The 15,822-nt window shown below is 54.3% G+C and overlaps 1 protein-coding gene across 3 annotated transcripts; it reads right to left on the reverse strand.

Moving 5' to 3' along the window:
- Positions 1-1,261: 1,261 nt before the first annotated feature.
- Positions 1,262-15,385, reverse strand: Pdlim4 (PDZ and LIM domain 4). 3 transcript variants are annotated; one of them, XM_057775168.1, is made up of 7 exons: positions 15,225-15,385; positions 10,198-10,349; positions 6,474-6,552; positions 2,599-2,780; positions 2,253-2,413; positions 1,821-1,938; positions 1,264-1,686 (listed from the first exon to the last, which is right to left on the reverse strand). In XM_057775168.1, the coding sequence occupies exons 1-7, from the start codon at positions 15,315-15,317 to the stop codon at positions 1,482-1,484; spliced, it is 990 nt and encodes a 329-aa protein (XP_057631151.1). In that variant the 5' UTR covers positions 15,318-15,385; the 3' UTR covers positions 1,264-1,481. The 3 variants fall into 3 exon arrangements, with proteins under 3 accessions (XP_057631152.1, XP_057631151.1, XP_057631150.1); XM_057775167.1 differs by having other exon boundaries at positions 1,266-1,686; positions 2,250-2,413; XM_057775169.1 differs by lacking the exon at positions 1,821-1,938 and having other exon boundaries at positions 1,262-1,686; positions 2,250-2,413.
- Between the last annotated feature and the right edge of the window lie 437 nt (positions 15,386-15,822).

Consider the following 15,822-nt stretch of genomic DNA (forward strand, 5'->3'; position numbering starts at 1 on the left):
GATGTCTTGTGAGAGAATGGGAGCCCCTAGAACTTGAGTTACAGTCAGTTGTGAGCTACCATGTAGGTGCTGGGAATTGAACCCAGGTTCTCTGGAAGAGGAGCCAATGTTCTTAACTGCTGAGCCATTTCTCCAGCCCCCTCAAAGTGCCTTCTAAGGCTCCTTTCTGTGGATGGACTTTCCTTCTAGCTCTGACAGGGTGGAAGGACACAGCGCCTCTGAGAACGGCTACAAGTGCGTCTCCACCAGGCTTTACTGCAGGCTATCCCTCGATATGAAAGCTCAGCTACAGAAGGTTCACTCAGAAACTTCAGCTACTGCCTCGGTTTCCCCAGCCAGTATCTGATGGATGCTGTGACTGTCCATTTGATGATGTCATCCCTATCTGTTGCCATTTGTCCTTTCATTGGAAGCCTCGTCCAAGGGAACTCTCTTTGTTAGAAACTCCAGCTGACTGCCTTAAAGGGGCTCCCCCTAGTCAATTCTTGCTGGGGTGTTTTGAGTGCTGTTGATTCTGCTTTGTGTCTAACCATGCATCCATCTGACATTTATTCTTTTACTTCGCCTTACTATATGTTTAATGAACTCACTCATTCAAAACTGAGAATATGGCTTTTGTAGATCATTCTCCAGACTGTACAAAACACAGCCATCAATAGTCACTCCTCAACTCTGTAAATTTTATATTTTTAAAGATGATAATCTGAATAGGTTCATATCACCACAAGGCATAAGACAGACCCCACTTTGAGTGAACTGGGGGGCATCTGAGAAGTACAGCATTTCTATTAATGCTGGACCAAGGATCCCAGAGAGAGAGGATGTGATCTTCTTTTCCCTGGCACGTGTTCTTTCTAAATCTCTGCCTTTAGTCTCATGATGGAGAAATCAAGCACGCCCCCTAGTGGGAGGATGAAGATAGAAGCGGTGGGGGAAAGGGAGTGAGTTTGTGTGGATAGAAAGGATGGAAGAACCTGAGAAGAGAGAGAACCAGGAAGTGAATACCACTCATGGAGGTCGCTAGGGCTCACCTCTGACCACTCACACTGACATGAGGCACACCAGGGCCTTCATGGCCCATGCTTACCTTTGACTATTTCCTGACTCTGTGGTGACTCTTGCCTCCCTCATCTCTTGGGTCTCAGCTATCATCTTTCCTAAGCTCACCCAGGTCAAACTCCTTGTTACACCGCAGCACCTGACTTCAGTATTAACGAAGCTATCCCTTATGACAGTCTGCCATCCAACCTAGGCTGCAGGAACAACACGAGACCTGCCTGCCTCGTCACCGAACTTGGTGTCTAGAACAGGCCTGGCACCTGAACTGATCTTGCGGCACACTGGAGCCTTGGCCTGTACTGGAGGTTGGCAGACCAGACACCAGCAAGCAGAGGGACTTTATTAGAGAGGCCAGGAGGACATATATTTACACGGGCCATTGGGGGACATTAAATGAAGCAGGCGAGGCAAGATTTCCCAGCTCAGACGATTTCCACCTTGGCGTTGGGGTACACGGCCACCACATCATATCCCTCGGGTGGCTTGACTCGTGCCTTGGCATGGTTCTCACAGTACAGCCGTTCATCTAGGAAGAAGTACCCACGCTGCTTGAGATTCAGGCCACAGTCGCTACACATGAAGCACTCAGGATGGTAGAGCTTGTCCCTTGCCTTGACGATGGTTCCCCTGTGGTGGGGAAAAGAGGGGCAGGTGATGGACGTATTCTAGGACAAACCTCCATCCGGGGCCCTGGAGAGCAGAGGTGTGGCAGTGGTGGTGCAGGTGGGCAGCAGGGTGGGCAGCAGGGTGGGGGTACTCACACGATCCCGTGGCCACAGCGCGTGCACTCTGGTAGCCCCTGCAAGCCACTCAGCGGAGCACCTAGCTTGCTGGCTGCTGGCTTGAGGTTCCTGGGACCACCAGACCCAGGCCGCTCCCCTGAAATCCAGAGGGCAGGTTGTATGAATGGGGTAGGTGAGATTAAAACCCCCATTTCTGTAGGATGCTACTTCTGGGCCCTGGACAGAAGCCTAGAGGGGAAGCGCTTGGTTGGTATGAGGTAAGGGGGGAGCCACGTGGTGGTGGAGTGGAAATCAGAGGGTGAAGGCTTGGTGAAGGCACAGACGTGGTGGAGTTGAAGAAGGGCAGATGGCTGGAAGGTGTGCATTGGTTGGGGGCTGGAGAAACAGAGGGTGAGCTGGGGTCCTGTGGAGAGAGGGGAGGCAGGTGAGAGGTGTTGGGAGCCTTACCACCTTCACCAGCCTCTAGCATCCCTTGCAAGTAGCGGAAAGATCCAGACTGCTTGGGTTCCGAGGCTGCTGGCTCTGCTGGTTCCCTTAACATCTTGTAGACTTCTGAACCCAGGTCCACCCTGCAGTCCCGGTTCCGAGGGAGAACCCTGGCTGTGTCAGCGCTGGACAGGAGAGAGATGGAAGACTAATGTGATCATTCCAGCCTTGGTTCCGGTGGCCTTATAAGTCAGACTATAACTACGCAGGGCTCCAAGATCAAGTTTTAGGGGCCAGGATGGGAATGGCTGAGATTTGATGGATTAGGATGGATCTGGGTGTGGCTTCAGAAGCCTGGCCTCTGTCCTACCTGGGAGGTGGAGACACATGCAGAGTGCTCATCTGGGCTGGCAGGGTGACCTCATTGCTGCTGCCATTGTGAGGGACTGGAAGGCGAGATGGCTGACCGTATGGAGATCCCAGGCCTGATCTGTTGTCGTCCAGCCCAAACCCAGAGACTGAGGACCGCCTGCTGGTCACTGGACTGCAGTCCTGGAAGAGTGAGGCCTGAGGCACTAGGAGACCTTTGACCACTGCTGCTGACTCTCCAGTCCTCTCTGTCCACTGCTGGCCACTCCTTTGACATCTCTAGGCTATGGTGCCAGCATCAGTTCTCTGAGCTCTGGGCAGTTCCTGTTGACATGCTCTTTCCTTCACCCTGCTATCCCAGGTCTCTATGTTGGTTAGCTACCTCTGCTCTGACATTTCCAGGCTTTTGTACCCAAGCACTTAAGGGGTCCATGACTGGAAATACAAAAAGAAACCCTTATCCTATAGTTGGAAGGGCCCCATGTGCTTTTGTGAAGGCCCCTCAGAGGGAAGTCTGAGGTAAAAGCGTGCCGCCATGAGGTCAGCTCCTCATGGCCTGCATCCTATCCCTGCTCCCCATTTTTGTAGCTTTCCTGAAGAGCAGCAGACAAGGAGTGGAAACTGGGCCCCACTACCCCAAGAGAAGCCCAGTGCCTATGGCTGAAAGAACTGGGTGAGGAGTGGCTTGCGCTGGCTCCTCAGCCTATAAGGACAGGATAGGAGCTCTGAGGTGTGGGTTTGAACAGGGTCCGGGGGCCTGTGTCTGTGTGGAGTCCAAAGTTGTGCTGACCTCAGCCCACAGGCACAAGGCACACAGTGTGTCCACAGCCATGTGAACTGGGGCACACATACTCTCACAAGTGCCTTTAAAGACATATACATGGGTTAGGACAATACACACAGGCCAGCCAATCTCCCTACGTGCACCTTTGTTCATGCCTGCAAGGTCACACACACTGGGTGCCAGTGCTTGTCATCCTGGGGAAGGTCAAGCGGTTAAACCTGGCCTGGTAGGTGAAGCGGCCTCATTTAGGGGATAAAGCTCAAGTTTAGACCATCGCTGTGTCTCAGTCCAGGGGATGATATATATATATATATATCATCATGGGTGTGTGTGTGTGTGTGTGTATTTCTGCTCTGCAGTGTGGACAGGGAGCCCAGGTGAGAAGGAAAGAGAATGCTCCCTAACGGGAAAGAGACCATCTTGGGCTCAGGCAGCTCCCAGCACTAAAGCAGTCAAACTGGCCAGGCTCTGCCTTGATTTCCCCTGATCTTTGCAGGACAGAATCAGCTGGGTAGGGCATACCCTGTCCCTCAAATTTCAACAAAGGCCAGAGTCCTGCAGGCCAAGTAGGGCCCTACCAATGCTGCTGTGGTGGCGACAGCAGCAGCAGCAGGACCCCTGGTCCCCAGTGAAAGGCCCTGGAAACCTGAGCACTCGCACACATGCCTCTGCAGGGTAGACAGGCAGGCAGGCAGGCCCGGCCTATAATGGGGACCAGATGGGTTGTGGTCGGTAGGGGTTGGACTGGGGAGGGGGTGGGGCTGAGCGCTGCATGCGACTTCAGTGGGAAAGGGGGGGAATGGGAGTGAGGAAGCAGAGGTTGGGAGGATGGTGGTCCCTCACTCACCCTCTCACCCCCACCCAGCAGGGTGTGGGAGCTGACTGCAGGGTCATCAGTGAGCTACGGCTCCTCCCATGGCCACCCATGCAGGGGTTTTCCTAGGTCTGAACTCAGTGGTGACCTTGGTGTGTGTTTGAGTGGCAGTTCTGTCACCCCCTGGAGCACTTTGTTCTCTGAACCCGTTAATTCCCCTAACCTGGAGAATGGGATGGGCCCAGGATCATGGCTCCTCAGGATGAAGTACTCAGGATGAAGATGACTGATTGCACAGCCCCATGTCAGGCTGGATGGCCATTATGGGAATTCTTGCATGCCCTCTCCTCTGTCTCCTCTCTCTGGCTGGCAGTGTACCACACACCTTATGCTCTGAGCCTGGTACTGGTGTGCTTGGTGCATTCTCAGAAGAATGTCAACGAGAGAGTGACTAGACACAGGACGACAGGACACTCAACATGAATGGAGGTGAACACTGCACCCAGAGGGACAGGTGGCTCTCTTCAAGGCCGAGTCGCAGCAGTCTGGGTGTTCAAGACCCCCACCCCCACCCCACACACCAGAAAGCTTTCCTTGGTGCTAAGCTTCTTCCACTCTGGGTGGCCCACAGGCCCTCTGTCTCACATGGACCTTGAGAAAAGGGGGTCTCCTGTGGCCTTGCAGAGAATGTGGTTCTAAGGCTATAGTTACCCTGCCCCGCTTGGAGGATGCATGCCAGGGGTGCCCCGTGTTGGCCTAGGGCTAAGTGTGGTTTCCTCCCTCTCTGATGGTTCTAGCTGGCCCCACCCCCGCACTCAGAGGGTGGGAACAGTGTGGGGACAATGAGCCTTGTGTCTGTGCTTCTGGGGACACAGCCCTGCAGGGGTGGGTAGGGTGTTTTTGTCGCCACCCATGGAGCCCAGACCTTTTAAGTACAAAAGGGGGGCAGCAGCTGGTGGGGACTGCTCTGTTGTTTGTGGAAAATCAGTCTCCTTACAGTAAGGGCCACCACTGCAGGCACAGTGGCCTTTGAAGGAAACCGTGAGGAAAAGAATAGGGACAGAAGTTGCACTGCAGCCCCGGCCGCCTGACCCTGTAGGGAAGCCACTCGACAGTCGCAGTCTCCAAAGCCTAAAGGGGAGCCATTCTGCACCCCATCTTCCAACCCTAAAGGGGAGCAGCCCCTGGTCTTTGGGGCTCACCGGCTTGGTCTCCGGTGAGTCCCTCCACTGCCCTTTCAGCACTGGAGCTCTGATAGGGGGTAGGCTTCTCGTAGGAACTGCCCACCTTCTGGTCCTCCTTGCCTGGTTGTTTTTGGCCAAATCTGTCCCCTCCTCCCTGCCCGCAGGACCTCAGATAAAGCAAAGAATGCTTCAAAGATGCAGATGTCTTCCAGGACAAGCTGAAGTCCAGGACAAAGGACCTGAGAGCCTCTTGATAGCTATGCTTCCCCCCCCTCCCTACCCTCTCTCTGCTCTGGCCTCTCGCCCCTGGGCTTGCAAATGCTCTCCCGCCTGCCCATGTACATTTCCGCTTCCCACACCCTTTTGTCTGGGTCCTAAGGTCTGGGCTTGGATACCCTTCCTTTCTCTGGGGAGCCCTCTCCTCTGACTTCTTGTTAAAACCTCTTCTTTCTGCCTGGTCTTTCCCTCCAAATGAAGAAAGCAGACAAAAGCACACCTTGCATGTTGAGTGTTCTGGATCAAGCTATATCACAGATTAGCCCAGGGTCCACTTTGTCCAGTTATGGAGCAAGCTCTAGGGATCTGAACCTGCTGCACTTGGCTACTCCTCCTGAGATCCTACAGCATCCGGGTTCCCCCACTCTCTTAAGGACAGAGTATTTAAGGCTAGCACAAGACAGGTGCGGCCATAACCTAAGTTCACCCATGACTCTAGGCTTACACCTCCCCACCCCATCTCTCTTCAAGTATGTTGACTTTTTTTGATCTGACATCTCTGGGTATGGGAGTAAACCTTAGCTCAGTGTGTGGAAACCCTGAGCCAAGACGGAGCCCAGCCCCAGTCCATCACAGGCACCTTTGCCAAGAATGCAGGATTGCTTGGAGTCGGGACAAGCCCATTGAAGGTGCTCACCACCTCGAGAGCATGGGATATAGGCAGGCAAGGCCCAGAAGAGCCTTCTCTTTCACTGTATGTCCTGACCATCTGAACATCAAGAATTTCACTGGTATAGGTGGAATATGGGCCATGCCTGCTCCTCTGCCCTGGTCTCACTCCGAGTCAGCAGCGCCAGGCCAGCCGCATCTGTACATACCTGGGACCCAGGGTCAATGTGGATCCTATGTGCTTGAGCCTTGTCGTCATGTGCACTGGGCCAGTTCTTGTTCTCAGGCCTGCAACAGGAATTTCAGGGTGGGGGGTGAGATGTATCTGCCTATCAGCCCCCGCCCCCATGCCTGGGAACCAGGGACAGGAGGGGTTAGGTTTAGGGCTCACAGCAGGGAGAAAGGCTATGTCTCAGCATTTCCCCTTTTAGCACAGTAGTGTCTACAGAAGCCACAAGCTCAGGTCTGCCCTCCTGAGGCAAGGCTACGTGTTCCCTCCCTGATCTCATTCCTGAAGAGCTTGCAGCTCAGCCACTCTTTTCCCTCACTGTAAAAACTCCACTCCGGGAGGCTCAGATCACAGCAAAGCAAGCCAGGCCTCACACATGGATTAGCCGGGAGCCAGTCCTGCTCATCCTCTGACCTCCACAGCCTCTGGCCGGGGCCTGGGTGGCTCTCAGGGAGGTGAAATGGAGGCTGTGGGGGAGTACCTCCCCTCCTGCTGCCTCCACCCTCTCAGGCAGAGTCATCACTGATGTCTGCCCAGCCCAGATGGGAAACAGGCCATTAGGAAATTCCTGTTTCACCATAGAAACCAAAAGCCAAACACCACTCAGGAGGGAAAAAACATCATAAACCTGCCATAAGCAGGACAGGCGGGCCTAAGGGCTCTGGGCCCAGCCCTGCCACTCAGTAGCTCTAGGAGAGGCAAGCCAGGAGGGCGTGTGGACCCTGGGTTGGCAGGCGACATATAGCAAGTCTGGTTAGGCTGTGGAAATAATGTCCCTCAACCAAGAAGCCTCCTGGGACTTCTCAGAGCTCAGCCCTGCCTCCTTCCCCCTTGCTGGTGGGATTTATTTATTTATTTATTTATTTATTTATTTATTTATTTATTTTTGAGACAAGGTCTCTCTATGTAGCCCTGGGTGTCCTGGTACTCACTATATAGACCAGGTTAGTCTTGAGCTTACAGAAATCCACCTGCCTCTGTCTCCCCAGTGCTGGGATTAAAAGTGTGTGCCATCACACCCAGCTCAGTGGCTCAGGGATTTAATACGGTATCCACACTGACTCTGTGATCTGTCACCTCTGTTCACTCTGCTCACCGTCTTCTGGAGGCCAACGGTTTCCTCGCAGCCTTTGTCGCTAGCCTCTCAGCTAGGTTCCCCAGTGACGCCTCTGAAATAGCTCTAACCACATCTTCCTACTCCGAATTCCAGTATGACAAAACAGGGATGCCTTGTTTGGCTATTTTGCCTTATATTTTTCTAAACATCTGCCCAGAATGGCATAAGCCTGGGGTCTAAGGGTCAAAGAGCACCAAGTACCCCGTGCCATGAGAATAGCCCAAGATGTCAGATAAGAATGGAGGGCTTAGGCATATATTGAGTTCCACTTTGGGCTATGCAGGTGGCTCCAGCTGCCCATTTTTAAACGAAACGAGAAGTAAAAGCTGGGCTATGCAAAGGTGCTAATGACAGCAACAGAGACTACCTGTGGCAGGGCGTGGTTGAGAGGAGGAAGGTTCTGATCCGTGGAACAGGCCCGAGAGATATGGTCTGACTCGGGTTATTAGATGCCTGCTTTTGGCTCCATGTAAAGTAAGTCTAGAGGGAAACAAGGCCTTTCCTGCACATCTCAGTCTGCAGGGGAAGCTAGCAGGGTGCCAGAGGCAGGGAAGCTGCTCTAAGCAGAATGCCAAGTCCCTCATCTAGCCAGGCTGACCCTCTGCAGAATCTATGAAGGAAGAGGAAGACGTGCTTTGTGCCCTGGCATAGCCCCGAGGAGTGAGCTGGACAGGGAGCAGAGACAAAGGCCTTGTAGGTAGGCCCAATAGGAAGAGGGTTGGGTTGAGGGTCTAGTCTAGGTAGCCATGTTGCTAAATCCTCCAAGTCTAGTTTGTGAAGACTGGAGGTGGTGGAGGGAGGGAAAGCCGTGAGTTTTCATTCTGACTGAGCAAGGTTAGAAAACCTCACCACTCAGCGTCAAGACGACAAGGCGGCCCCTGACAGAAGTCTGGGGTCAGGGGTGGGGTGGGGTAAAGCACGTGTTGGAGGCATGGCCCTGTGACATGGACCGTGTGCTCTCATCTGCTCCATGACCACACGGCATTCTGAGACTGCAATTCCCAAAATGCAATAGGGAAGTGGCCTCCTGGCTCCATCCATGCCTAGACTGGAACAAATGACCGGGAAAGGAAGGAAGGAAGGGGGATCTCCACCCCGCTCCCATCCTTGACATCATTCTCTCTGGGAATCTCCTGACTCAGGACCCTTCTGAGCCTCCCCCCAGCTCCGCCATCTCCACGGCTGCCCCCATTCAGCTAGAGAACAAAGCCAGAGGTGAGTCAGGGCCCAGGAACCCTGCCAAACTGGGAGGCCTCGGAGGCTACTTGTGGGCAAAGCCTCCCCTAACCAGCCATGCCTCAGTCTGGCAGAGAGTGAGAAACGGGATGTATGGGAAAGGAAACACAGGCTCACGGAGCTCGTGTGGGTACCTAAGATAGAAGGGTCTAGATGAGACTGGGGAGCCCTCTGGGTCCAAATAGAGCAGAGACTTGCAGCTGAGCTGCTCAGAGCTAAGGGAATGTCCGAGATTCCTGACCCCAACAGGGACCTGGTCACAGGCCAGGCACAAGCAGGGGCTACCTCATAACCCTCTGCGTCGTGTTTAAAGGCTTGGAACCAATGGATCAATCAGGCATGGGTTAACTGTGTTGTGGTTTTGGGATGGTTTCGCCCACACAGATCTGCAGGGGGTCGTGGAAAGTCCCTGTTAGCAGTGAATGTGGCAAACTGAGTTGTGGCTCTGGACCCAGGCGGGGAAGGCAGATGGAGAGATCCCACAACTGCTCATGGGAACTGATTAAAGAGCCAGTGCCTGAGCAAGGCAAAGGCAGAGGCTTGAACCTTCGTCCCAGCACCATCTTTGGAGCACAGTTACCTGCCCCCACCCCCATCCCTTCAGGATGGGCTGCACAGTATTACGTGGTCCATGGAAGGAAAGCTTGTTCCAAATCCAGATTTAACCAGAACAGAGTCATAGGCCTTGGTAAAGACAGCTGCTGAGGCAGAACAGCTGTGGGATTGGTCAGAAGGTTGGCAGCCACTAGAGGAGGAGGAGGAGGAGGAGGAGGAGGAGGAGGAGGAGGAGGAGGAGGAGGAAGAGGAGGAGGAGAGGGAGGAGAGAGCACACTTATTCTCTATGGCCTAGTTATGTGACTTTTTTTAAAAAAAGTGTCTTCTACTTTGCTAGCTTCATCTGTAAAGTGGGCCTACACTAGGTTTTGCATTTTTAAGTTAGTCTGCAGATGAGCTGGTCCCCAAACTGGTCCCTGGAGGAGGGAAAAGGACTGACGTGGATTTTTCATTTGTTTATTTTGAGTTTTGCATTGAGATAAGATCTGACTACTTAGCTCAGGTTAACCTTGAACTCTTGCTGCTCCTATCTCAGCCTTCTAAGAACTGGGATTGTAGGTGTGTGCTACCCAGCTCAAGATCTTATTTCTTCTACCGCAAAGGCAACAAAGCACTCTGGGCTAACTAGTGCTATTCAGGCTCCATGATAGCACCAGTCTCTAAGACTGGGCCTGGATGGTGTGCTCCAAGTTGAGGCAGAAAGGTTGTGCTGGTTCAGTTCATTAGGTTGGCCAGCACCCGCTCCCCCCCACCCCCATGGCCTATCACCTTTCCAGCCCAGCCTGCCCATCTGTACCTTGTCACAGAGAGGGTAAGGTGATCATGGCAGCCTTTAATGCGGTTCTGGGCCTCCAGGTGTGTCATGAGCTCTGTGCTCTCGCCGTTGATGGCTTGGATCAGGTCACCCGGGCACAGGGCAGCCAGGGCCGCCTTGCTTCCAGCATGAACCTGTGGTTAGAGACATCACATGATTGGCACAGTTATCATGTGGCCTTCTGCGCTAGATTTCCTTCAACCTCAGCACCTGGCCAGTGTGGCCTTGTGCTAGTGTGACCTGTGGGTGGACAAGCTAAGAGGGTGGCGGAGGTCCCCTTGTGGCCTCTGATTTCAAAACCCGTCTCCAGCCCCTGCAAACCTGGTTAGATGTAAGGATATATGAAGGAAGGGCTTCTAGCCTGGAACAAGGGCAATGCTATAGTCTGTGTAGGTACACTAAGACATGCAAGGCACACTCAGACACACAAGGACATAAATGCCCAGACACACACAGAGCGTGGACATGTCATATGTATTAGGTATTTTACACTGACAACGCACTACTCAAGCTGCCCTTGACCCTACTTAGTTCATCCCACCTCTCATGCCCACCTGCATTCACCTGCTCCATCACGCTGTGGTTATCCCATCTAAACACCTGTAGGGTACTTAAAAGCACCAGCCAGCACTCACATCTTCCCCAAATGCTGTTCCTTCCAGCTGGTACACTCTGCTGACTCTTTAACCCTGTTTACTAACTAGCCCACTCCTCCTTTAGGCCTCAGCGCAGAGTCCAGTTCCTCCGCCAGTAACTCCTTGTGCCCCTATTACCTGCACCCCTGCATAGACAACACACCTTTACAATTAGAAGTGGGGTGAGTACATCACCTCCTTAGGCTAGTTCAAAGCCATCCAATTCCAGCTGACAGCCTGTACTCTGGGGTCACAACTCCAACTCTGTGTCCCCTGCAGGACCCCTAGAGTCCTCTATTAACCCAACAGATCATATGATGAGGGTGTGGAAAGACACAGAGATGTCTAAATAAGAACCCCAGGGGACTGAGGTGGCAGGGCACCCTGGAGACAGACGGGAAACAGACAAGGAGTCTCCATTCTTGCCTGTGGCCTGAGAGTTGCCAATGACCTTGTTGCTATCAGTGGGACCGGGGGTGGGAGCTCCTGGCAACCCTGGCAGGCTCAGCTCAGCCAGTTTCTAAGAGAGTGGACAAAGCCAGGCGCTGGCAGTTCCTTGGCTAGAAGCATGGTGTGGGCACTGCCCAAGCTGCCTTGCTCTGAAATAGGCTGCCTCAAGAAATATGCTTTCTCTTCCCACCCCCATGTGTATACATGTGGTGTGTGCGTGTGTGTGCATGTGCGTGTGTGTGTGAGAGAGAGAGTATGTGTGTGTGTGTGCTTGCCTGTGTGTACCTGTGTAGAAGCCAGAATCAGTGTCTTCCTCTATGGCTCTCTGCCTTTATCGTTTTGAAACAGGGACTCTTACCAAACCTGGAGTTCACCATTTTTCGCTAGACTCCCTGGCCAGTGACCTTCTGGGATCTGCTTGTCACCACCTACCCCTGTGCAAAGGTCGCAGGCATGCTTTACCATATCCAGCTTTTGCAAGCGTCCCGGGGGTCCAAACTCAGAATCTTATGCAAGCACTTTACCTACTGAGCCATCTCCCTGGCCCTGCACCTGGCTTTATTATGAGAGGGCTGGAGATTAAACCTAGGCCGTGTGTTTACATGGTAAGCACTTTCCCAACTGAATTATCTCCCCATCTTGCTCAAGGAAACTTCTCTTTTAGAGTGTGATGCTCTAGCCAACCAGTCCACCATAAATATTCACTCGTTGGGCTTGGGCACCAAGCATTTGCACAAGCCTGTCCTCTTGGGGCAGGTGCCCACTTGGCACCATCCGGCCCCATTCTCTTGACAAGGTTCTGTCAGAGCTCCCTGCTCTTCACGGATACCCGATCTGTGCCAGAACGTTTCCGTATCTGGCACAGGGTAACCTCTCAGTCACCAAGTGAGGCCAAAGGTGTTCTCATGCCTACAGATGAACAAGGAGGGGGCTGGAGCAAGGGCACTGTGGCCCAGTCCCCCACTGGACAGGAGTCTTCTTCCTCAGCGCTAGCAGGCTACAAGATGACTCAGCCAGCACAAGGGGTGCATTCAGGTCCCTGTAGGTGGAGGAAGTTCCTGGAAGCAGAGGTGGCTGGGATGTGGCCAGTGCCATTGAGCTTAGGGAGTTCTGGTCAAAGAGGGCTCGAAGCCAGGAAACCGTGACTCCCAGCTGCCCTCTGTACGCATTGTCTCCTGAATTCTCACGGCAAGCCCATTTCCTAGACTAAGCCACCGAGGTCCAAAGAAGACAAGGAAATATTTAATCAATAAACAGCTGAGTCGGAATTCTAACCTAGGTAACTGGGTCCAAATGAAGGCTTACCCTGTAAGCTACTGTGCATCTGTGCAAAAAGGAAGCGTAGAGATAGTACACCGGGTGGAAACCCAGCCATACAATGGCTCATCCATGAGAGAAGGAGGGGCCTTGTGCGACTTGGAGCATCACTAGTGAAGGAAAAGTGGAAGCAAAGAAGTAAGAGAAGCTGCAGGGGCCAGATACTGCAGGGTCTATAGGCCCTGGGGTGAGATGCTGACGTCTCTCATGGGGTTGGGAACCCTGGAACATTCCAAACAAGGAAATCACTGGAAGTGGTGGGGTTTGGCCAGTCGTCGAGCTGTGCAGTACAAGATAACCAGAGAGACAGCAGAAAGATGGGGGTAGTGAGGTCAGATGGAAATCTAGGGCATGAGTCAGCCCCCTCACCTGCCACATTCCAGGCCCTGCTGTGCCCACTGCAGACGGCTGTGGTGGGTGGGAGCCACAGAGGGTCGCATCGTCTCACCAGACAGTCACTGCAAACTCCAAGCAGGCCTGGATCCCAGCTCATACTCCCCTTCCCTGTGTATCTTAACTTTTCTGTGCCTCGGTCTCCCAATCTACAATGTGAGGCCAGGAGTCTAAGGATTGCAATGGGGACTTCCAGAGACCTTCATGGCATATAACATCTCTATAAGAGGCTAGGTATACAGCAAGGCTCATTCCAAGAACTGGCTGCTGGGAAGGTGCTAGTACCAACACTTGAGAGGGTGGAGTCTGGCATCCTGCGATGCTTGGAAGAGGCCGTAGTCATCATAGTTTACCTATCACTGACCTTGGGGACCCCAGAGGCTACCTGGACAAAGACTGTAAGCTCCCAGCCCAGCTAAACAATCATCCCCTCTATGGTCCGCATGTGGCTGTTCCTTTCTACTGGACTCTGGGGGAAAGGAGGCTCTGGAAACATAGGAGAGGCTCTGGAAAGACACAGGAAGGGATCTAGAAGCCCTTTAGCGAGGACACGCCCACACATCATCAGTCCCTGTAGTGTTGCCCCTGAGGTACCTGCTAGGCAAGCTGTGGCCTGCGCCTCCCCAGCTCTGTAAAGCTCCCAAATCCCACCCTAACCCAGGCTCAGTCATCCTGGCTCCACCACTGGTACTACTGCCACATGACTCTGGGGGATGAAAAGGATGCCTCTCTCCCAAGTCATCTGTCCACCAGGGGCCTCTACCTCCTCCCTCCAAGCCCCTACCAGTGCCAAACAGGCCGGGGCAGCCTCTGCTGACGTGTGGAAGCCTTTCCCCCGTTGGACAGGCAGCCGCGTGGGCAACAGATGTCTTAGCTCTCAGCCGCCTGCAGCACTCAGCCGTGGCCACTGAGCCTGTCAGCGGCCTCACACCCAGGGTGCCTGGCCCGCTGACTGTCCTAACACCTTCACCAGCCCTCCTCTGTAGATACACAGCATGATCCACCAAGCAGACATAGATGCTCTCATCCCCCCCCCCCGCCTCTTTCTCTCTCTCTCACACACACACAGACAGACAGACAGACAGAGGTGATCTCAAGGGGGAAGGAACAAAGAGATGAAAGTCTCCCGGATGTGCTGAAGGCAGACCTCATTTGGTCTAAGGGACCTGGTGGAGAAGACAGATGTGGGAGGCCTCCCAGGACAGCTGGTCCTGCCTGTCACCCAAGCTCCCATATAGAGGATTCCATGATTCCACACCCACCGGGTGGGTGCCTATCCCTTCCCAAGAACTGAGAAGAAGTCTCTAAAGCTTGGCCCAGCCTTTAGGGCTAGTGGAAGCAGGAGAGTGGATCTCAGTCCCCTGACACAAGTCCCCAAAACTCAAGGAGTCTCCGTGGGGAGAAGGGATGTCCATATCTGTCTCCTCCCTCTGGCCTGGGAGCCACCAAGGGCAGAGCCTAGGCTCTCTTCTCTTTGGGCTCCAAGGCTGGGGAATCCCTGCCTCAGGCCCTGAGCTCCTCCCCTCTATCATCAGACTAACTACCTCTCCAGGGCTGTGCCCCTTCCTCTTCCTCCTCGGCACCAGGTCTAGGAGCAGAGTATGATCCCGGGACTCTTGAGGACCTGGACTGGGGTGTACTGGTTCCTGGCTTGTAAAGGAGGTGGAATGACACCTCATAGTCTCCCCTTTGCCTGGAAGCCAACAGTACCTCTTGGTCGCTTCCCCTAGAGTGACTGGGAGGAGAGGAGAAACTGAAGGTCCGAGTGGGGAAGTGGATGGACTTCTCAGGACAGCAGACCCTTTAGGACTACCCAGACCTTTGATAGGGGAAGTGGACTTTCAGTTACTTTGTCCCAAAACTTTAGGCAGGGTTGGGTCTGAGGAGTTTCTGGGCCTCTGTAGAGCTGCCCAGACTCCTGGACCAAGTCTGAGGGTTCTTCCCTGGTCCCACAGTGACTTACCCTAAAGAAAGTCAGTGGGAAACGAGTGTGTGAACCCTTTGGGGAGTCACCACCAAATGGGGCAGACTGTGCGGGAAGGGGGGTGGGGCTGCGCTACTCTGCTGGAACTCCCTTCCACGGCACGCAGGTCACCCAGACCAACACTCTGCTTTCAAGCTTCAGGCACGTCGAGGATCCAGGTCCTCCGTCTACCACAAAAGCAGGGGCTCAGCCCCAGGACCACCCCGCTGCCCCGCGGGGGTCGTACTCACCCGCGAGATGGTGAGCGGCGCACTGAAGTCCCGGCCGCCCACCAGGCGGAAGCCCCAGGGTGAAGGGCCGCGCAGGGTCACCGAGTGGGGCATCGCGGGCCGGAGCTACAGCCAGAGCAGGAGTCGGACACGGAGGAGTCGCCGCCGCCACTGCCGCTGCCTGGCCGCCGCGCCCCGCCCCCGGCCTGCCCGCCCCCGAACTCCCCCTCCGTCCTGTCCGCGCCCCGAGCACACCGATTGGCCCCGCGGGCTCCTGACCCCTCCCACTTTGGGGGGCTCCGAGGACCGCCCCTCACTTTCTCAGGCTGCGCCCCTCACCCCCAACCCGCTTATTGAAGTCCCCCAGAATAGGGTCCGCTCCGATGTCTAGGTCCCGCCTGGCTGCGGAGCCGAGCAGGCTGTGGAAGCTCAGACACCAGGCACTGGCCCTTTGAAGTCGCTTTTACGGGCCGGTGCTCTAGCCCGGGGAGGGATGCAGGGCTGCGGTGGCTCTGATGGGGGATGGGGCCGCGCCTTGTTTCCAAACTACTTCCAGGTTCTGGCGGGCCCGACCTGCCTCCCCACCTCTCAGCATGTGGAGCTCTGTGAACACCGCTGT

The sequence above is a fragment of the Chionomys nivalis genome, chromosome 7, assembly GCF_950005125.1.
Source record: "Chionomys nivalis chromosome 7, mChiNiv1.1, whole genome shotgun sequence".
Taxonomy (NCBI): domain Eukaryota; kingdom Metazoa; phylum Chordata; class Mammalia; order Rodentia; family Cricetidae; genus Chionomys; species Chionomys nivalis.

Excerpts from the sequence above, each read along its gene's own strand:
- Pdlim4 (XM_057775167.1), bottom strand. The coding sequence starts at position 15,317 with ATGCCCCACTCGGTGACCCTGCGCGGCCCTTCACCCTGGGGCTTCCGC. Across the intron at positions 2,414-2,598 it reads CATGTGTCTCCACCTCCCAG|CGCTGACACAGCCAGGGTTC; the intron begins GTAGGACAGAGG and ends TCTCCTGTCCAG. Across the intron at positions 1,939-2,249 it reads GCTAGAGGCTGGTGAAGGTG|GGGAGCGGCCTGGGTCTGGT; the intron begins GTAAGGCTCCCA and ends TCTGGATTTCAG.